This window comes from Monopterus albus, unplaced genomic scaffold (genome assembly GCF_001952655.1).
Source record: "Monopterus albus unplaced genomic scaffold, M_albus_1.0 scaffold26.1, whole genome shotgun sequence".
In the NCBI taxonomy this organism is placed as follows: domain Eukaryota; kingdom Metazoa; phylum Chordata; class Actinopteri; order Synbranchiformes; family Synbranchidae; genus Monopterus; species Monopterus albus.
In genome coordinates, this window is record NW_018127906.1 from 2,590,902 (window position 1) to 2,613,412 (window position 22,511).

The 22,511-nt window shown below is 40.7% G+C and overlaps 1 protein-coding gene and 3 pseudogenes across 2 annotated transcripts in view; 3 read left to right on the top strand and 1 right to left on the bottom strand.

The window, feature by feature from the left end:
• The window catches only part of sh2d3cb (SH2 domain containing 3Cb), a 38,872-nt gene that overhangs the window by 5,910 nt on the left and 10,451 nt on the right, over positions 1-22,511 (bottom strand). For both annotated transcript variants that reach the window (XM_020595299.1, XM_020595300.1), the window contains 3 exons: positions 22,257-22,385; positions 20,381-20,775; positions 19,917-20,014 (listed from right to left, as the gene is read on the bottom strand). In XM_020595299.1, the coding sequence (XP_020450955.1) occupies positions 19,917-20,014; positions 20,381-20,775; positions 22,257-22,385 (622 nt within the window). The remainder of the gene's footprint in view (positions 1-19,916; positions 20,015-20,380; positions 20,776-22,256; positions 22,386-22,511) is intronic.
• Positions 87-19,674, top strand: LOC109957413 (UDP-glucuronosyltransferase 2A3 pseudogene; annotated as a pseudogene).
• Positions 7,482-10,387, top strand: LOC109957414 (UDP-glucuronosyltransferase 2A2 pseudogene; annotated as a pseudogene).
• Positions 10,503-14,022, top strand: LOC109957415 (UDP-glucuronosyltransferase 2B31 pseudogene; annotated as a pseudogene).

The window sequence follows — 22,511 nt, forward strand, 5'->3', positions numbered from 1 at the left end:
TAACTATGACCTCAGTAATAAACATATAATTGTATTTACACATTTATGACAATTTCACAAAAAACTGAAATGTTTTGAGCTTTGTGAATGCAGATGTTAAGGCGGAAGTGTTGCAGTGAATTGGTGTACCTAATAATGTGGCTGTGAGTGAATATGTTTTAATATGTGATTCACCTATCTCTCACCAGAACTTGTCGACTGTTTGTGCGAACAAGGTACCAGAGCAGTGATTAAACCCTTCAACTTACATCAAACGAATGATTTTACAGTGACCAGCAGTACTCTATGTAGCCAGTGTTACCATTCTCATAAATGTAAACTGTAACCTTCTCTCCACATTTAAATTTTATTTCTGAATGATTTTTACCATTTTTGCTCAGTTATATTGTTCTTTTATTGTCTTTGTCTTGGTTTCATTGTAATGTATTTTTTTTAAATCAAGTCCAGTTTTAGTTATTAGTTTAGTTTGTCTTATGTTTCTTGTATTTGTCAAACCATCTGGATTTGCTACTTCTGTATTTTAATAATGAATATACTGTATATTCATTATTAAAGATCACTGCTCAAAAAAACTGGTGAGCAGTGACATTAGAAGTGCTGGAGCGAAGATTCATTAATAAAAATAAAGAGGAAACGCATCCGTACATGGTGATCAATGCCAAATTCATTTATTAAAGCAAGTTTTCCATCAGGGACCTTTACATAGCAACATTTAACCTGAGTACAACACTGTAATAGTCCCAGCAGGTGTTTTAACTAAAATATATAGTGTTAATGAAAGGATGAGAGTGGGAAATGTGATTAAAACAAACATCTTCCAAGGAAATCTCTCATCTCCTTTTCAGGTTCGTTGTCCTGTGTCCTGCATGTGGATCTTATCCCAGTATTACATCTAAAGTTCAAGGTTCCTAAGTTCACCTCTGCAACCTCTCTCTAATTGTGCTCTCCCTTTTGTAATCAACCTACTATCGTGCACTCTGAACATCAGTCCTGTTAGTTCACTGCATGCACACGCCCTTTGAGCTGCTCTGACCAAACAGTCTGCAGTCTGCTGCAAGGGAGGGTGCATGTACAAACGAGAAGCTCGTGTTGACACAAGAAGCCTGCTGACTGGGGTGTTCTCGGTAAGTGTCCAGACTAAACAAATCAAGACAAGTGTTAGTTAGTGTTAGTGACAAAGTTTTAGTAGCTGAAAATGCTTCTTAAACTTTGCAGTAGTTGTAGTGTTCCTGTTGCATACCGTGAGTATTGCTGTGGTGTTTGCGTGCAGGAATGGATTGTTCAGTTAAATATGTGCAGATGCTTATATTTTTTCACAAGCAGAAAGGAATTTCCAGATGTTTTATAACAACAGTACTGGATGTTACAGCATGTACAGTACTGTATGCACTGAGTAATCTTAGGTGCTCACTCACCGTTATGGTATTCCTAAAATTTGACTTATAAACTTTTGGAAGAAAATCAAAGTTTAGTGGTTGGATAAGCCGACTCAACAACAGGAAACATAATGGGATACTGATTCAGTATTAAAATGTTATGTTAATGAAAGAAAGAACACTGGGGAACTGTTTTGGAAACCATTCACTCTCAGTTGACATGCACATGGCCCAGATGAGGCACAATCCTATCTTTCTTTATGCAGCTGTATATGTTACAGCTGGTCCCGGATATTTAACTTATTGCTCTCAACTCTCAGGTCTCCAAAACAGTTACTCATAACCCACACAGAAAGTTATTAACAGCTTTTATTTTAGCTCAGAAAAGAGCTCACATCCTTAGTACTTGGTCTGCAGCTAATATACCATAGTTTTATGAAATGTTACCTAGTTTTACTTGCATATACATTTTTTAATTGAAATGTAGCATAACATTTTATTTGTAAAAGTTTTAATTAATTATTTATGGAATTGTTAAAATGTATATGAATGTTAAAAATGTTTTAAAATAACTGTCTTCTTCTCCTTCTCCCTCTTCCTCTCATTATTTATTTTATCAGTAGTAGTTGTTGTTGTTGTAGCAGTAGTAGTGGTGGTGGTGGTGGTAGAAATGCATATGTATTATCTTTAGGAAATTTGAGACTAATTAACATTTTGAAACTAATGCTGAACATTTTAATGAGATGCAGTACTTGTAATGCAAAAGCTCCTCCAGACTTTGACCTTGTAAATACAGAAAAGCTGCAATTAAATCCCCTCTGCAGTTGGACACATACATGTGCAGTAAACCTGAGACAGGGAACAGCTACCAAATGCAAAGAGCTAATCCTCCTGGAACTCAGCAAAAGGAATTCCCCCACAGTGCAGCTGTGTGATCAGGAAGCTGCAGGAAATATAGGAGTTATGTAAGTGCTGGAGCTGTGTGCCTCAATTTTATGGAGAAATAAATTCCTTTGTGGAAAGAGTTGTGCCTCAGGTTTGTTCTAGCTGAACTTTTAGCAGACATCACTCTCGAGTGTATTTGTTCAATTGAGAGCCAGAAAGTTTTACTGCTGTTTGCACTTCAGTACACAACAGAAATCAATATCGCTAACCTTTTGTACTGTCTGGCACATTAGTCTTAATCCCAAAGCCACCTGACTACGGTTGTCCTGACACTGATACTAGTATCAGGTATCGGGTCCAATACCACCCTCTAGTACTCGTACTATTAAAGTTATCTGATACTATACACCAATACCACTTAACAGCAACATTAACATCAAGCTGGTTCAGCAAGTTGGTGGTCAGAGGAGAAGAAATTTTAGCAGTTTGGAGCAGTTAGCACCATCGCCTCACAGCAAGAAGGTTCCGGGTTCGAGCCCGGGGCCTTTCTGTGCAGTCTGCATGTTCTCCCTATGCCTGCATGGGTTCTCTCCGGGTGCTCCGGCTTCCTCCCACACTCCAAAGACATGCAGCTTTGGTTGACTGGTGACTCTAAATTGCCTGTAGGAGTGTGTGTGAGTGTTTGTCTGCATGTCAGCCCTGTGATAGACTGGTGACCTGTCCAGGGTGGACCCCACCGCTCATCCAGTGTCAGCTGGGATTGGCTCCAGCCCCTTGCGCAACCTTATTCAGGAATAAGATGTGTAGATAACAGATGGATGGATGGAGACATTTTTTAAAAAGCTGGCTGCAAGCTCTGTTTCTCTGCTCTGTGTGTCTGACGGAGGGGTGATCACAGATGCCCTGTGCGTGTCTGTGAGCCCACACAAACAGCGGACAAGATAACGAGACTGTATGTGAGTGAGATGACAACGCTCATTGTGGGCAACAAAACCTGCCAGTAATAGAAAAGGTACTTGCATATTTCAAGCACATGTTGAACAAGCAGGAAAAAACCTTGCAGAATTGCAACCGCTTCACTGTCCTCTCGGTGAACACACACCTGGTCTCCTGTCCACCCACTAATCCCACACAGCGCTTGTGCTGATTGTAGTGAATTGTTGTGAATGAGAAGAAAATGTGTACATTTTATGTAGTTCACAGTTGAGTCTAATGAGCAGAGTGTATGAAGAGTTTAGTTGAGTTTTTGTAGACTTAGAGCCTGAGATCAATGTGTGCAGCAGACGGGCTGCAGATCAGTATGCACCCTTTTAAATTACACATTTAAACTACTGACTATGACTTTCTGTGCTTTTTTGGCACCCTGGGTAGTGATATCGCAAAATAGTTTCACCCTAAAAGTGACCTGCACTTCTAACAAGGTTAAAATCTGCTGTATTACAATATGTGCATGTTTTATTGTTTTTATTTTTAGTTATGCTGTCACGATTTTAGATTTGTACAGTAAGCACTTTGGTCAGCTGTGGCTGTGGTAAAGCGCTATATACATAAAGTTGAGTTGAGTTGAAAGTTGAGTATGTTTTGCAGTAGGCTACAGGAAATGCGTTATACATTGTATTTATTTGGAGTGGTGGCAGTGCTGTGTTTGTTTACAAAATTTTAAGATAAATTGCACAGCTTCCTGATATTTTATTAATCACAATCAGAAAGTAAATCTCATGAATATGAATAGACCGTTAAACAGGTGAGTGAATTCAAATTATACTTTTGTATCTGCAAGGATCCACGTAACGTATATTTCACCATCCGTCCAGCTTCAAGCATCCATATGGACCTCTGTGTGCATAAAGTGACCCAAAATTTAAGACAGTGCATGCAACATGTGTACGTGAGGAAGTATCCACATATGCAGATATGCCTTTTAGAACAAACAGCCCCTTGCGTGTCTACTGTCCATGGCCATCTGGAAGAATATCCAGGCCCTTCATGCTGTGTCTACACAGGAAGCAGCAACAGCAGCATCAGTGTTCCATGTGTGTCTGCAAAGGATGTGTTCAGGCACACTATTAAACTGTAAGTCACTCATGTCTTGGCAGCACTCAGAGCCCAACACGCAATCACTGTAGTTACTCAGGGGAATGTTTTGGAAACTCAAAATTGCCCAGCAGCAAATCCCTCCCAAACTGCTGACGAAAATTTGTTGGACTCAACATGATGAGACAAAAACACAATTCTACATATGCAGTATATACAGTAGATTACATCTCTAGTTTCTGTATTCAGGTTTGTTATGACCACGAGCAGTCCCACAACACATCTACTAAGGATCAAAGGAGCCTGTCTAGAAGCCAAACCACCCACAAACTCTGCTTAGTGGGTCAGATTACAACCTGACTTTGAAAGGTTTTGAATCTTGTGATGATATTCTACATTTTTATCTAGTTACTAATCAGACCTCTCTAACCAGATTTACTAAAACTTCCAAATGTCAGACTTTTCAGTGGGTCCTTTCCAGACTACAAGAGAAACTAGAGCTCTAGGTACTGCAGATGTAAAATGAAATATTTTAATGAAACACATGATGTTACTAATATAATCTGAAATTGGATAATCTACAGTTTTAGTTCATCATAAGAAATGGGACCTCTGCAACAGAACAAGTCATTATTGAAACCACTAACCAGAGTTTGCAAAGGAGTCCAGTTTTCAGAAAAAAAAACTCCTATGATCACAGGTTCTGAGGGGATGAAGGGTCTTGAAAAGGTCTTACACGTAAAGAATTTGACCTGTAGATTAGGGTACAGCGGGGTTTCTTCACAAGATTCAGGACTTTTGCAAGTCACATCCTTATCTAAACTAACGACAAGAGTTTGTAAGAGTCTATGGGTCAGCTCAATAATTCTTCAGTGGTTAATTTCCAAACTAAAACATAACTCCTATTTGAGAAGACTACTCATGGTCAGCACAAACATTTCTAATACTCTGAAGTAGATGAAATTAGACAACTCTGTTCTTTATGTTCAGTTAAGTTACTACACACTTGAACTCAAGAACTGTACAACCATGATGAGAAAGACAGCTGTAACATCCTTCTTCTCTTGACAAAGTCTCTTACAGAAATGTACCGACTGACCTTGGTAACATTTGCAGTGCTGTTCTGCTCTTCAGCTTTGGTAAATGGAGGGAAAGTCTTGGTATTCCCTTTGGATGGAAGCCATTGGATCAATATGAAAGTCATCATCGAGGAGCTTCACTCCAGAGGCCATGAAATCACAGTGTTGCAGCCATCAAACACCTGGTACATCAAGCCAGAGTCCCCTCACTACAAGTCCATCACGATAAATTCGTCTGCTGGTTTTAATGAAGAAGGCTTTAGATTATTTGTAATCAATACTCTGAAGATGCAGCGGGAAGGAGCTCCACTTTGGACTCGTTTATCTATAGAGTATGAACTGTTGTCACTATTCTATCAGATTAATAAGGACGTGCTTCAGATGATGGGGGAGATATTTGAGAACACCAAACTGATGCAGAGCCTCCATGATGCAAAGTATGATGTGGTTCTGACAGACCCTGCGATGGGTGGAGGGGTGCTTCTGAGTCACCGTTTGGGTCTTCCACTTGTCCTCAATGTGAGGTGGACTATTCTGGGTGAGGCCCATCAGGCAATTGCACCTTCCCCACTCTCCTATGTCCCAATATCATTTTCAAAGCTGACTGACAAGATGATATTTAGCCAGCGGGTCAAGAACTTCATGTATTATTTGTTCACACGTTTTCAAATTTGGTTCATGGCAGATCCTACTTATAAACCTTTTGTCCATCACTATTTTGGCAGTGACGTACATTACATGGAGCTCTTTCAGGCAGCAGACATCTGGCTAATGAGGAATGATTTTATCTTTGAATTCCCACGACCCACAATGCCAAACATCATCTACATGTCAGGATTTCAGTGCAAACCCTCCAAGCCCCTGTTCCAGTGTCAGCTGGGATTGGCTCCAGCCCCTTGCGCAACCTTATTCAGGAATAAGATGTGTAGATAACAGATGGATGGATGGAGACATTTTTTAAAAAGCTGGCTGCAAGCTCTGTTTCTCTGCTCTGTGTGTCTGACGGAGGGGTGATCACAGATGCCCTGTGCGTGTCTGTGAGCCCACACAAACAGCGGACAAGATAACGAGACTGTATGTGAGTGAGATGACAACGCTCATTGTGGGCAACAAAACCTGCCAGTAATAGAAAAGGTACTTGCATATTTCAAGCACATGTTGAACAAGCAGGAAAAAACCTTGCAGAATTGCAACATCTTCACTGTCCTCTCGGTGAACACACACCTGGTCTCCTGTCCACCCACTAATCCCACACAGCGCTTGTGCTGATTGTAGTGAATTGTTGTGAATGAGAAGAAAATGTGTACATTTTATGTAGTTCACAGTTGAGTCTAATGAGCAGAGTGTATGAAGAGTTTAGTTGAGTTTTTGTAGACTTAGAGCCTGAGATCAATGTGTGCAGCAGACGGGCTGCAGATCAGTATGCACCCTTTTAAATTACACATTTAAACTACTGACTATGACTTTCTGTGCTTTTTTGGCACCCTGGGTAGTGATATCGCAAAATAGTTTCACCCTAAAAGTGACCTGCACTTCTAACAAGGTTAAAATCTGCTGTATTACAATATGTGCATGTTTTATTGTTTTTATTTTTAGTTATGCTGTCACGATTTTAGATTTGTACAGTAAGCACTTTGGTCAGCTGTGGCTGTGGTAAAGCGCTATATACATAAAGTTGAGTTGAGTTGAAAGTTGAGTATGTTTTGCAGTAGGCTACAGGAAATGCGTTATACATTGTATTTATTTGGAGTGGTGGCAGTGCTGTGTTTGTTTACAAAATTTTAAGATAAATTGCACAGCTTCCTGATATTTTATTAATCACAATCAGAAAGTAAATCTCATGAATATGAATAGACCGTTAAACAGGTGAGTGAATTCAAATTATACTTTTGTATCTGCAAGGATCCACGTAACGTATATTTCACCATCCGTCCAGCTTCAAGCATCCATATGGACCTCTGTGTGCATAAAGTGACCCAAAATTTAAGACAGTGCATGCAACATGTGTACGTGAGAAAGTATCCACATATGCCTTTTAGAACAAACAGCCCCTTGAAGTATCCACATATGCAGATATGCCTTTTAGAACAAACAGCCCCTTGCGTGTCTACTGTCCATGGCCATTTGGAAGAATATCCAGGCCCTTCATGCTGTGTCTACACAGGAAGCAGCAACAGCAGCATCAGTGTTCCATGTGTGTCTGCAAAGGATGTGTTCAGGCACACTATTAAACTGTAAGTCACTCATGTCTTGGCAGCACTCAGAGCCCAACACGCAATCACTGTAGTTACTCAGGGGAATGTTTTGGAAACTCAAAATTGCCCAGCAGCAAATCCCTCCCAAACTGCTGACGAAAATTTGTTGGACTCAACATGATGAGACAAAAACACAATTCTACATATGCAGTATATACAGTAGATTACATCTCTAGTTTCTGTATTCAGGTTTGTTATGACCACGAGCAGTCCCACAACACATCTACTAAGGATCAAATGAGCCTGTCTAGCAGCCAAACCACCCACAAACTCTGCTTAGTGGGTCAGATTACAACCTGACTTTGAAAGGTTTTGAATCTTGTGATGATATTCTACATTTTTATCTAGTTACTAATCAGACCTCTCTAACCAGATTTACTAAAACTTCCAAATGCCAGACTTCTCAGTGGGTCCTTTCCAGACTACAAGAGAAACTAGAGCTCTAGGTACTGCAGATGTAAAATGAAATATTTTAATGAAACACATGATGTTACTAATATAATCTGAAATTGGATAATCTACAGTTTTAGTTCATCATAAGAAATGGGACCTCTGCAACAGAACAAGTCATTATTGAAACCACTAACCAGAGTTTGCAAAGGAGTCCAGTTTTCAGAAAAAAAAACTCGTATGATCACAGGTTCTGAGGGGATGAAGGGTCTTGAAAAGGTCTTACACGTAAAGAATTTGACTTGTAGATTAGGGTACAGCGGGGTTTCTTCACAAGATTCAGGACTTTTGCAAGTCACATCCTTATCTAAACTAACGACAAGAGTTTGTAAGAGTCTATGGGTCAGCTCAATAATTCTTCAGTGGTTAATTTCCAAACTAAAACATTAGTATCTCAATAACATATAACTCCTATTTGAGAAGACTACTCATGGTCAGCACAAACATTTCTAATACTCTGAAGTAGATGAAATTAGACAACTCTGTTCTTTATGTTCAGTTAAGTTACTACACACTTGAACTCAAGAACTGTACAACCATGATGAGAAAGACAGCTGTAACATCCTTCTTCTCTTGACAAAGTCTCTTACAGAAATGTACCGACTGACCTTGGTAACATTTGCAGTGCTGTTCTGCTCTTCAGCTTTGGTAAATGGAGGGAAAGTCTTGGTATTCCCTGTGGATGGAAGCCATTGGATCAATATGAAAGTCATCATCGAGGAGCTTCACTCCAGAGGCCATGAAATCACAGTGTTGCGGCCATCAGACACCTGGTACATCAAGCCAGAGTCCCCTCACTACAAGTCCATCACGATAAATTCGTCTGCTGGTTTTAATGAAGAAGGCTTTAGATTATTTGTAATCAATACTCTGAAGATGCAGCGGGAAGGAGCTCCACTTTGGACTCGTTTATCTATAGAGTATGAACTGTTGTCACTATTCTATCAGATTAATAAGGACGTGCTTCAGATGATGGGGGAGATATTTGAGAACACCAAACTGATGCAGAGCCTCCATGATGCAAAGTATGATGTGGTTCTGACAGACCCTGCGATGGGTGGAGGGGTGCTTCTGAGTCACCGTTTGGGTCTTCCACTTGTCCTCAATGTGAGGTGGACTATTCTGGGTGAGGCCCATCAGGCAATTGCACCTTCCCCACTCTCCTATGTCCCAATATCATTTTCAAAGCTGACTGACAAGATGATATTTAGCCAGCGGGTCAAGAACTTCATGTATTATTTGTTCACACGTTTTCAAATTTGGTTCATGGCAGATCCTACTTATAAACCTTTTGTCCATCACTATTTTGGCAGTGACGTACATTACATGGAGCTCTTTCAGGCAGCAGACATCTGGCTAATGAGGAATGATTTTATCTTTGAATTCCCACGACCCACAATGCCAAACATCATCTACATGTCAGGATTTCAGTGCAAACCCTCCAAGCCCCTGTCCAAAGAACTGGAGGATTTTGTCCAGAGCTCTGGGGAACATGGCGTCATTGTTATGACACTAGGAACCCTTGTGGAAAAACTTCCTGAGGACGTCACTGAGGACATCGCTGCTGCTTTCGCCCAGCTTCCTCAGAAAGTGATCTGGAGACATGCAGGCAAAAGACCATCCCCCCTCGGCAACAACACCTTACTCTTGGACTGGCTACCACAAAACGACCTCCTGGGGCACCCCAAGACCAGAGTGTTTGTGGCCCATGGAGGCACCAATGGAATACAGGAGGCCATCTACCACGGCATCCCGATGGTAGGCCTGCCCCTCATGTTTGACCAGCCATACAACTTCTTCAGAATGGAAGTAAGAGGTGTGGCCAAAGTCCTGGACATTGCGACCGTAAACAAAGACAACTTCCTGGAGGCACTGAAGGAGGTACTCTATGAACCGAGCTACAGGGAGAAGATGAAGACGCTGTCCAACCTGCATAGAGATCAGCCCATGAAACCACTGGACCGCGCCATTTTCTGGATCGAGTTTGTCATGAGGCACAAAGGAGCACCACACTTAAGAACGGAGTCTTACAAGATGTCTGCGTTCCAGTACCACTCCATTGATGTGATGGCCTTTCTGTTGGCAGTCATTGTGCTTCTGTTTATGGTTTTCATTTTTGCAGTAAAGTTTTTACGGCAGAGTATGTTTTCAAGCAGAAAAGTCAAAAAGGAATGATCAATGTGATATAAATAGATATGACACTGATATTTTTCTGGACCCAAATTTCTTGCATAGAAAACATTTGTAAACTGTTCTGTTGTGTATTGACATGAACAGGATACAAACAGTCTTACACAGATATCCTATATTTTCTCATATTATCTAAAGACCTAAGTCTAAGGGGTTTTGTTCTCTTTATGTAGTTAAAGGGGTTTCTAAAAAAAATAGTTAACAATATACAGTGTAAGTTGGTGAAAAGTTAGATTTAATCAAACTAATCGAATTTCAATTGATGGACTTTGTAGTACTGTAGAAGTTTTAATATTTTTCTTATAATTTACTGCACTTACTGAAATTAAATGAAATCACTTTTAAAGGAACTCACACATTTAACCTATGATCGTTTATTACTAAAGCTGCAGAATAGTTAAATTCTGTTGATGGCTTTTAGGGGCAATGTTATCATGTTATTCCAAAAATTTCTGCTGTCCAAATAATGATTTTAAGCAAAGCCGATAATAAAAACTACCAACATTTTTATGTTTTTATTTTGCACATATGAAGAGTTTGGCTTCATGTACAGCACCACTGACAGACAAAAATTTGATTACATTAAATATATTTTCTCCATGCATTTGAAGGAGTTGAGGGATTTATTAGACTGTTAAACCGGTTGACAGTTTCTCCTTTCTGAAACCTTTCAAAAAGGAACCTTTCCTAAGATCAACTGATATGCTCTATCTGCAAGGATCCACAACATACAGTACGTTTCATCATCTGTTCATCCTCAAACATCTATATGGACCTTTGTGTAGGCATCCATAAAGCAGCCCAAAATTTAAGACTGTGCATGTACTTCTTGTAGTATAAAGGAAACACATGCATGTCTGCTGCTTGTGTCCATTTTGAAGTATCTGTTGCCCTTCATGTCATGTTAACCCAGGAGCAGCAGCAACAGCAGCTTCAGTGTCCAGCTCATGTTTTGACAGCATTTGGAGACCAACATGCAATCACTGTACGTATTTAGTAAGAAAGCTCATTTCTTGGAAACACATTTCTCTAGCATCAAATCCCTCCACATCTGTTGAACAAAATTAGTTGAAGGAACCTCAGGTGACAAAAACACAATTTTTATTTTTCAAGTTTTTTATGACTGTGAATAGTCCTCTTAGATGTGACTGTAGTCCTGCAACACTAAACCTTAGTCTCAAATACAGGCATTAAGGATCAGCTGAGGCTGTCATCTTGGTCCTGGACTAGTCACACATTCTACTTAATGATGTAGATGATTACCTGACATGTAAACTCTCAAAGGTCTTGAACCTCTATCTAATCACTAATCAGACATTAACATTTACCACAACTTGCTACAACTTTCAAATGTTTGGCTTCTCGGTTCATACTTTCCAGAAAGCAATGAAATGAACTATAGCTGTAGGTTCTACAGATATAAAATGAAACCCGGTTCTGTTTCTATCCTAATCTGCTTTAAAGTAAATAATCAAAATCTACAGTTTTGGTACTTCATAAGGTTTGGAAACTGCAAAATGGCAAGTCACTTCATTATATAAACCACTACCCACAGATTGCAAATGAATTCATCTTCCAGATAAACAGGCTCATGCAAAGGTCTTGAACTTTGAGAACAATTGGAGCTGCAGATCAGGTTACATCAGGATGTCTCTACAAGACTGAGGAGTTTTGCAAGAAGACAAGTCATGCCCTTATCTAAACAAACAACCAGAGTTTGCAAAGGAGGCCGGGGTCTTCAGGTTACCTCAATCATTCTTTAGTGGTTACTTCCCAGACGCTCAGTAAAATATTCATCATATAGATGAGGACTGCTCATAGTCAGAAGAAACATTTCTAATAATCTGAAGTAGCTGAAACTGGGCAAATCTGATCTTTATGTTCAGTTGTTTAAGTTACTACCACACTTGAACTCAAAAACTGTATTTAAACTACTGGCTATGACTTTATGCTCTTTTTCGGCATGCTCGGTGGGGATATCGTAAAATAATTTCACCCTAAAAGTGACATGCACTCCTAATAATGTTAAAAACTCCTGTATTACAGTATGTTTTGCAGTAGGCTACAGAAATTCAGCTATACGTTATATTTTTTTGGAGTGGTGGCAGCGCAGTTTTTGACTAGGAAGACAGCTGTAACATCATTCATCTCCTGTCATTATCTCTTGCAGAGATGTACAGAACAAATTTGGTAGCATTTGCAGTGCTGTTCTGCTCTTCAGCTTCGGTAAATGGAGGGAAAGTCTTGGTGTTCCCTGTGGATGGAAGCCACTGGATCAACATGAAAGTCATCATCGAGGAGCTTCACTCCAGAGGCCATGAAATCACAGTGTTGCGGCCATCAGACACCTGGTACATCAAGCCAGAGTCCCCTCACTACAAGTCCATCACGATGAATAACATTGCTGGTTTTGATAGGGAACAATTTGGGCCATTTCTAATCAATATGCTGAGGATGCAGCGGGAAGGAGCTTCACTTTGGACTCAAATATCTCTGGAGTATGAAGTAATGATGCAGCTATATCAGGTGAATAAGAATCTGCTTCAGATGGTGGGGGAGATATTTGAGAACACCGAACTGATGCAGAGCCTCCATGATGCAAAGTATGATTTGTTTTTGGCAGACCCTGCAGTTGGTGGAGGGGTATTTCTGGGTCATCGTATGGGTCTTCCACTTGTCTTCAATGTGAAGTGGACTAGTCAGGGTGATGCCCATCAGGCAATTGCACCTTCCCCACTCTCCTATGTCCCAATACCAGGGACAAAGCTGACTGACAAGATGATATTTACCCAGCGGGTCAAGAACTTCATGTATTATTTGTTCTTATGTTTTCAAATTTGGTACATGGCAGATTCAATTTATGAACCTTTTGTCCATCACTACTTTGGCAGTGATGTACATTATATGGAGCTGTTTCAGGCAGCAGACATCTGGCTAATGAGGAGTGATTTTACTTTTGAATTCCCACGACCCACAATGCCAAACATCATCTACATGTCAGGATTTCAGTGCAAACCCTCCAAGCCCCTGTCCAAAGAACTGGATGATTTTGTCCAGAGCTCTGGGGAACATGGCGTCATTGTTATGACACTAGGATCCCTGGTGGAAAAACTTCCTGAAGACGTCACTGAGGACATCGCTGGTGCTTTTGCCCAGCTTCCTCAGAAAGTGATCTGGAGACATACAGGCAAAAGACCATCCACCCTCGGCAACAATACCTTACTCTTGGACTGGCTACCACAAAACGACCTCCTGGGGCACCCCAAGACCAGAGTGTTTGTGGCCCATGGAGGCACCAATGGAATACAGGAGGCCATCTACCACGGCATCCCGATGGTAGGCCTGCCCCTCATGTTTGACCAGCCATACAACTTCTTCAGAATGGAAGTAAGAGGTGTGGCCAAAGTCCTGGACTTTGTGACCATGAACAAAGACAACTTCCTGGAGGCACTGAAGGAGGTACTCTATGAACCGAGCTACAGGGAGAAGATGAAGACGCTGTCCAACCTGCATAGAGATCAGCCCATGAAACCACTGGACCGCGCCATTTTCTGGATCGAGTTTGTCATGAGGCACAAAGGAGCACCACACCTAAGAACGGAGTCTTACAAGATGTCTGCGTTCCAGTACCACTCCATTGACGTGATGGTCTTTCTGCTGGCAGTTATTGTGCTTCTGTTTATGGTTTTCATTTTTGCAGTAAAGTTTTTACGGCAGAGTATGTTTTCAAGCAGAAAAGTCAAAAAGGAATGATCAAGGTGATATAAATAGATATGACACTGATATTTTTCTGAACCTTAACTTAATTGCTTGTAGAGAAAATATTGGTAAACTGTTGTGTGTGTTGTCATGAAAAGGATACAAACCATCTTCCATAGATATTCTATAATTTGTTATATTATCTAACGACCTCAGTCCAAGGGGTCATGTTCTGTAGGGTTATGTAGTTAGCAGGATATCTCAAAAGTCTGTAAATTTACAGTTCAATTTAGTGAAAAGTTAGTCAAAGCCAAGCAATCAGTTTTAGATTTTTTTTTTTTTGATGACTTTGTAAAATTGCAGGGTTTTAAATACTTTTCTCATTCTTATAATTTAATGTATTTACACAAATGAAATTAAATCACTTCTATAAGAACTCACATATATAACCGTGATTGTTTATTACTAAGTTAAATCCTGTTGGGTGACTTTTAAGGCCAAGGGGACAAATTCACCAGCCGTTCGTAAAAACAAATTTGTTTGTATAATCAACTTATGAAGTTTTTATGAAGATCCTGGCATTCACCAGTGTTTTCTTATGTGGGATTTGTTCTTAGGTAAGAACAGAATCTACACACACTCAGGAGCACACTTATGCACATTCGAGCCCTGACATTTGTATGAAATAACTGGTTATTTAGTTTTCTTCAGCTCTATAGTTAGTACAATAACAGTTTTGTAATTATTTGTATTTTTTTAATATGTTTCCCTTGTTATTTTACAAAGCAATATGGTCTTTTAAAACAAATAAACACTAAAAAATACAGCAAGCAATTAATTATTTGTTTTTAAGGTTTTAAAATGTAACTTTTACAGTGTGATTATTAGTAGATTAGAATTAGGAAACACATCAGTTAAAAACCAAACAGGCTTAAGTGCATATCCATCCATTATCTATACCACTTATTCCTGAACAGTGTTGTGAGGGCCTGGAGCCAATCCCATCTGACACCGGGCGAGAGGTGGGGTCCACCCTGGACAGGCCACCAGTGTGTCACAGGGTTGACACATAGACCAACAACCACACACCTTCACTCTTATGGGCAATTTAGAGTCTCCAGTCAACCTAAGCTGCATGTCTTTGGACTGTGGGAGGAAGCCGGAGTACCCGGAGAGAACCCACACAGGTACAGGGAGAACATGGAGACTCCACACAGAAAGGCCCCCAGTTGGCCTGGGCTTGAACCTGGAATCTTATTGAGGTGATAGCATTAACCATCATTCCAATAAGCAGATCTTTATTTCTAATTTCTGTTCATTTCTATAAATTTCATTTCTAGAATTTCATTTAAGAAATCACTTAGGAAGATGTTGGTGAATCTGGCCCAGGGTTATCATGTTATCATTTCAAAAATTTCAGTTGTCCAAATAATTATTTTATACAAACTGCAAAGAAAAAACTAATAACGAGGTATGAGTTTTTCTTTTGCACATATGAAGAGTTTGTTTTCATGTACTATGTCTCTGTGGAATACAGATTAATACTTGACAAAAACTGGATTATTTTATATGCATTTTTGCATACATTTGTAGGATATGAGGAATTTATTCAGCTGTTAAACAGGTGACTGACAGTTTTCCAATTTTCTGAAACCTTCTAACGTGAACCCATCTTCACTTCAAATTAAACTTTTGTATTCACAAGGATCCACATAATGTGCATTTCATCAGCCCTTCATCCTCAAACTACAACTTACAAATGTCGGGCTTCTTAATGGGCACTTTCTAAACTAAAATGAGAGAAACAAGCGCTATGGGTTTTGCAGATGTAAAATGAAATGTGATTCTGCAACAGCATGGTGTTTCTAATCTAATGTAATTTTAAATTAGATGATCTAATCTACAGTTTTAAATTTTAATAAGGTTCAGCACCTCTGCAACACGGCATATCGTGTCATTATCTAAGCCACCACTAAGAGTTTGCAAATGAGTCAGAGTTCCAGATAAACAGTCTCATATGATCACAGTTTTCAAGGGGCTGAAATGTCTTACCAAGGTCTTGAACTCGGAGAACAACTGGAGCTGTAGATTAAGACAAATCAGAGCGTCTTTGCTCCACAAACCAACAACAACCAACAACCAGTTTGCAAAGGAGTCCATAGTTTAGAGGTCACCTCAATCATTCTTCAATGGCTGCTTTCCAGAATAAAACTTTGGTATCTCTGTAAAATATTACTCATATCTGCTCATAGTCAACACAAACATAATACAAAAGAAGTTGAAATTAGACAACCTTTTTGTTGTTCTTTATGTTCAGTTAAGTTACTACACACTCGAACTCGCACTGCACAACCATGATGAGAAAGACATATCTTTCATCTCTTGTCAGTCTCTCTTACAGAAATGTACCAACTGACCTTGGTAGCATGTGCAGTGCTGTTCTGCTCTTCCACCTTGATAAATGGAGGGAAAGTCTTGGTGTTCCCTGTGGATGGAAGCCACTGGATCAATATGAAAGTCATCATCGAGGAGCTCCACTCCAGAGGCCATGAAATCACAGTGTTGCGGCCATCAGACACCTGGTACATCAAGCCAGAGTCCCCTCACTACAAGTCCATCACGATAAATTCTTCTTCTGGTTTTGATGAGGAAGGCTTAGGGTTATTTGTAACCAACAGTCTGAAGATACAGCGGGAAGGCGCTTCACTTTGGACTCGTTTATCTATGGAGTATGAACTGTTGTCCCTATTCAATCAGTTGCATAAGCTGGTGGTTCAGATGATGGGGGAGATATTTGAGAACACTGAACTGATGCAGAACCTCCATGATGCAAAGTATGATGTGGTTCTGACAGACCCTGTGATGGGTGGAGGGGTGCTTCTGGGTCACCGTTTGGGTCTTCCACTTGTCTTCAATGTGAGGTGGACTCTTCAGGGTGATGCCCATCAGGCAATTGCACCTTCCCCACTCTCCCATGTCCCAGTGACATTTACAAAGCTGACTGACAAGATGACATTTACCCAGCGGGTCAAGAACTTTCTTTGTTATTTGTTCTTATGTTTTCAGATTTGGTACATGGCAGATGTAAATTATAAACCTTTTGTCCATCACTACTTTGGCAGTGACGTACATTACATGGAGCTCTTTCAGGCAGCAGACATCTGGCTAATAAGGAACGATTTTACCTTTGAATTCCCACGACCCACAATGCCAAACATCGTCTACATGTCAGGATTTCAGTGCAAACCCTCCAAGCCCCTGTCCAAAGAACTAGAGGATTTTGTCCAGAGCTCTGGGGAACATGGCGTCATTGTTATGACACTAGGAACCCTGGTGGAAAAACTTCCTGAAGACGTCACTGAGGACATCGCTGGTGCTTTTGCCCAGCTTCCTCAGAAAGTGATCTGGAGACATGCAGGCAAAAAACCATCCACCCTTGGCAACAACACCTTACTCTTGGACTGGCTACCACAAAACGACCTCCTGGGGGACCCCAAGACCAGAGTGTTTGTGGCCCATGGAGGCACCAATGGAATACAGGAGGCCATCTACCACGGCATCCCGATGGTAGGCCTGCCCCTCATGTTTGACCAGCCATACAACTTCTTCAGAATGGAAGTAAGAGGTGTGGCCAAAGTCCTGGACATTGCGACCGTAAACAAAGACAACTTCCTGGAGGCACTGAAGGAGGTACTCTATGAACCGAGCTACAGGGAGAAGATGAAGACGCTGTCCAACCTGCATAGAGATCAGCCCATGAAACCACTGGACCGCGCCATTTTCTGGATCGAGTTTGTCATGAGGCACAAAGGAGCACCACACCTAAGAACGGAGTCTTACAAGATGTCTGCGTTCCAGTACCACTCCATTGATGTGATGGTCTTTCTGCTGGCAGTCATTGTGCTTCTGTTTATGGTTTTCATTTTTGCAGTAAAGCTTTTATGGCAGAGGATGTTTTCAAGCAGAAAAGTCAAAAAGCAATGATCAATGATGATGTAAGAGAACAGAATACAAACAGTTGCATGCCAGAGTACGTGTAGAGCAAACCACACAGTTTGAACACCTCTGAAATAGGTCAGGATTCAGTGCATTTTTCAGATTTTGGACGTTTTCTCTGTATAAACAACTGCATTTTTAAGTAAATGAAATCACTTTGATAAGAACTAGAATGTGTATCCTGTGAATGTCTATTAGTGAAACTGGGCAATAATTTAATATTCCTGATTGTTGTTGACTTTTAGTGATGATGTTATTGTTCCACACATTTCTGTTGTAATGACGGTTTTAAGCAATTTACAAAGAAAAATGGAAAAGTTTTTCACTTTGCACATATGAAGAGTTTGGCCTCATATAGCATCACAGAGGAACACAAATTGAAATTGTTTTATGTCTTTTTCTATATTTGATTTTGAGGGGGTGTGTGCTCTCTGGCAGGTTCGTTTGTATTTTGTATTTTTCTTACTTCAAGTTTGTCTCATTTTTAAGAGGTAATTGAGACAAACATTTCATCAGTTACCCAACCAGTTACTGATGTCGTCAGCCTTGTGCAGCTCTATATCAAACCTTTTATATTTTTTATAATGTTTACTCTCAAAGTTGTGCTTGCAGCATTATTAATGTTTTAAACAGTGTACCAGGCAACCGTGCAGGGTTACTGTGAGTTTACTGGAAGGACACTGGTACAAGGGCAGGAACATTTTGTGTAAATGCTTAGTAAAGGCCATTGTCTCTGTTACATAAGGGACAAAGCACTTGAATGGTGACATATCAAATTACTGTTCTGTTCTTTGGAGCACGTGATTTTAGCTTATTGGTATCGTCTTACACCTGAACTAATTAGTATTCTGAGTTTCGGGTTATTGTAATTAGATCGTACTTGCAGGACAAATTTTCTTTCACATTCACAGTTTGTTTGCTTACTGTTGTTCAGCTTTGAACATGTTATTGTGTTGAAAAAACATGTGCTATAATTTCTCCCACTTTTTAAAGATCTTCTTTTGGCATTTTGCCTGCATGTGAGACTTGGGAGTGCACAGAGAGGGAAAGCAGGGGAAGGAATTCCTAGGGATCCTTAACCAGAATCAAACCATAGATTTCATCTGGTTCATGTGGAAATCATAACCATTAGGCTACCTGGGCACTCCCTATGTAGTTGTTCAAAGTTAAACCTGCACCTTAATTGTGCAAAGATGTCCTCATCATGCTATGGGTTGTGGCTGCTGGAGGAGTCTCGGAACTCACTAATTAGTCTGAATTAATTAGCCTGAAGAGTTTTGACAAAGATGGTCACAACATTTAATTAAGTACGTTAATTTCAATCGATGGCATCAGTGTCACAAGTCATTCACCTGCAATCTTGTCATAGAGGCATAGAAACGAATCAAACTGTCAGCAAATATAACACTTACCTTTACTGGGCATTTATTTATTATAATAGCAATTACTAACAGCAACTAATGAAAGACATATATAAATATATATCAGCTATAATTGAGCAACTATAATAAACTATGTAATGAAGTAATGTGTGTGTGTGTGTGTGTGAGCACATTAAATCTATGTTTTATCTGTTGACATTTTGTGCACAGCAGCATGTACACGTCACTTGACGCATGCCGCAGTGAGTATATCTGTGATGAGCTAAATTTGCCAACAGGAGCCACATCACTGAATCAGTGAGACCCTGTTTAAACAAGTATCAGCTGTGTGTCCCCGTGTGCAGGCAGAGAACAGTGAACAAATCTGACATCACTGATTCAGTTTAAGAGCAATACACGTTCACTAGTGTACAGCTAAGTGTGCATTGAGTGTTTTTTTTTTTTCAGATGGTGCAGCGAAGGTGAACTGTATCCTGTTATCTCTGGGAAATTCACCCAAACTGTCTAATGATTTAATGATTTTATAGGCACACATACAGGAAACGGGAAATAGTTTAGTACTGAACTCACTGTTGCTGCTGTACGGAGTAGAGAGAGGGGAGCCGCCCGCAGTCAGATCGTCCCACCCCCTGTTAACATCTGCCTCCCAGGAGTGGAGAGAGGAAGGGCTGCATGGCGACACACACACAGAGAATGACGGCAGATGGTTATCAGACTACAGGAGACAACGATGTCTACTCTCTCAGACTAATAAACTAATATAAAGAGGAAGTTTTGTCTATTATGTTGCTGCCAAATGCACTGTTGTCACAAAACAGCTGCACTTGGCAAAAATACAACTTTTCATTAATCACAAAAAGACCTCCAACAGCCTTCTGCCATAACTCAGACACATGCATTGGATCTCTCCTGACCCCATACTGTGCTCCTGAGAAACTGCCATAGTTTGTACTGTCATGGTGAAAAACCAGAAACAAATAGAACAATTAACAGAAAAGAATTAAACCAGCCCAGTGTCCTCAGTGAAGCCTCACCTCCTTGGACAGACCCCCTCCTCGCTGCTCACACCGCTGTTCTTCAGCCCTCGGCGGATGGACAGCTGGCTGGCGGCGGTGCAGAAGGTTGTCTCCAGGTAGCTGAGCGGCAGCGTCCTGTTCACTGGCTGGTGGATCTGAGCTGCGCTGTGTCGGGTCAGAGCCGCACTGCTGCCCACAAGGAAGTGAACGAGGGCCGGCAGGGAGTCGAAGGCCTCGTCTTCCAGGCTGTACTGGACCCGAGTGTAGGTCTCACTGGACTGAACCAACATCTCCTTAATGAGGAAGTGAAGCGTTTTCTGCTTCCAGCGGCTGGTGAGGACAAAGTCACCCTGACTGGACAGAGAGTCTCTGATGAGGAAGTCGCCGTGGTTCAGCACCAGGCTCTCTGACACCTGGGAACAGATTTTACTGCGTCAGAATTACTGTGACATTTTCATGTTAAAACAGACAGTAAACACACAACGACCAGTGATGGCTCTACTTTTCAGAGTATGACAACAACTTTCTAAAATTACTGTTAGTTTAAGTTGTGTTGTTGTAGTCATGGGTTATGTTTTATTAAGGTTAGTGTGAATCACTTTGGTTAAACTCCCCTCCCACTTAAAAATGTGTTTTGTGTGTTGTCATTTGACTGGAATGTTTGAGCTTCCCTGTGCAGAATGATGTATGATAGTTTGTTTTTCTCTCAGTTGAACACCTGGACGTACCTGCAGGATCTTGTTGTTCACATGAAACTGCAGTGAGGCAGGAAACCTCACATGTCCAGCCGTTAAGCTAACTGCAACTTTACGACCATTATTTCTACTAGTTCAGAGACAAATTATAATCCTAAACAGAGCCATTTTATATGTCTGCCAGGGATTTCTATGGTTACAGTTTTGGTTATGACTTTGCTTTCTATTCTGTAAAAACACTGCTTGAGTCCTCACAGCCTTCTTAGAAACATGACATTTATTTGCCCACAGGTGAGTCAAAACTGAGGACAGGCTGCCATAAATCTGAGTTCAGCTGCCTTTTACTGTGACTGAAACCATGCAGAAGCAGTTCTCAACATTAGCTTTACAGTTCAAAGCTTTTATATCTTTCCTGTCACAAAGGAGATGACTGAGATCTCTGTCGACTCTCTACCATGAGTGCTGAGCCATCAGACTGCTGGGTCACAGCAGATTAGGTGAGGATCTGGCTCTCTAACCTCTGAACACTTTCCTGTATCCGTACTTGTATGTTCATCTTAATGCTTTTTTGTTAAAGTCCATGTTTCTCAAACCTGAGATTCTCAAACAGGAAAACTGTCTGTCAGGCTTCACTAGATGGTTTTGCTTTCAAACTATCACCTGGTGTTTGAGCAGAGCGCCCTCTTGTGTTAGAACCGCTGACATTCAGCCCTGGGATTTTAGAGGGAACATGCTCTAAAGTTCGGTTCAGATGCCTTGTTATTTTACTGTGAATCAGATCGTGTCCTTTCTAAATAAGGCTAGCTCCTTATAGGCAGCTTTATTATGGGTCTGGTTAAAATATCTTCTTCTGTTGAGCAAAAAGCAAGATTCACATCCAGGTGGTAAATTAGCTAAATAGTTTATGTAATTTAACTTTAAATCTTGAAAATCCTGTCAGAGATGCTGAGTGGTTGTTGGGTGATGGTGGTGGTTAGCTAACGTTTACAACAGCCATGCAAAAAAAAGTGTGTTGTGTTGTGTGTAACTCTGTAACAACGTAGGAAAATAAATCTTATATCTACGAATAGTCTGTTTTGGAGACACGGAGCAGTTCCTCACAAGGTAAAACACTAAAGGTTAAAACCTAACATGTAGTGGTTCCGCTGTGAACGACAGCAGTTGTATGTGTGTACTGTATGTATGTGTTTGATGCAAACCTCCCAGGGGATGCGTCCATGGTACCAGGCGTGGCTCTTCAGGTTGGTGCTGCTCAGCTTCAGCTCTTCCTCCAGCTGCTTCCTCAGTTTCTCAGACGGTGGCTCCAACCAGAACCTCTCTTTGCAGAACTTAAAGGACATTACAGGTGTAAAGTCAGACACAAAATCCCAACAACACAAACAAAAGAAGTTTAGACCAAGGTTCAAATTCCAGCAAAGGCATCGTCACTCTCTGCTGCTTTTCTGCTGCTTCTT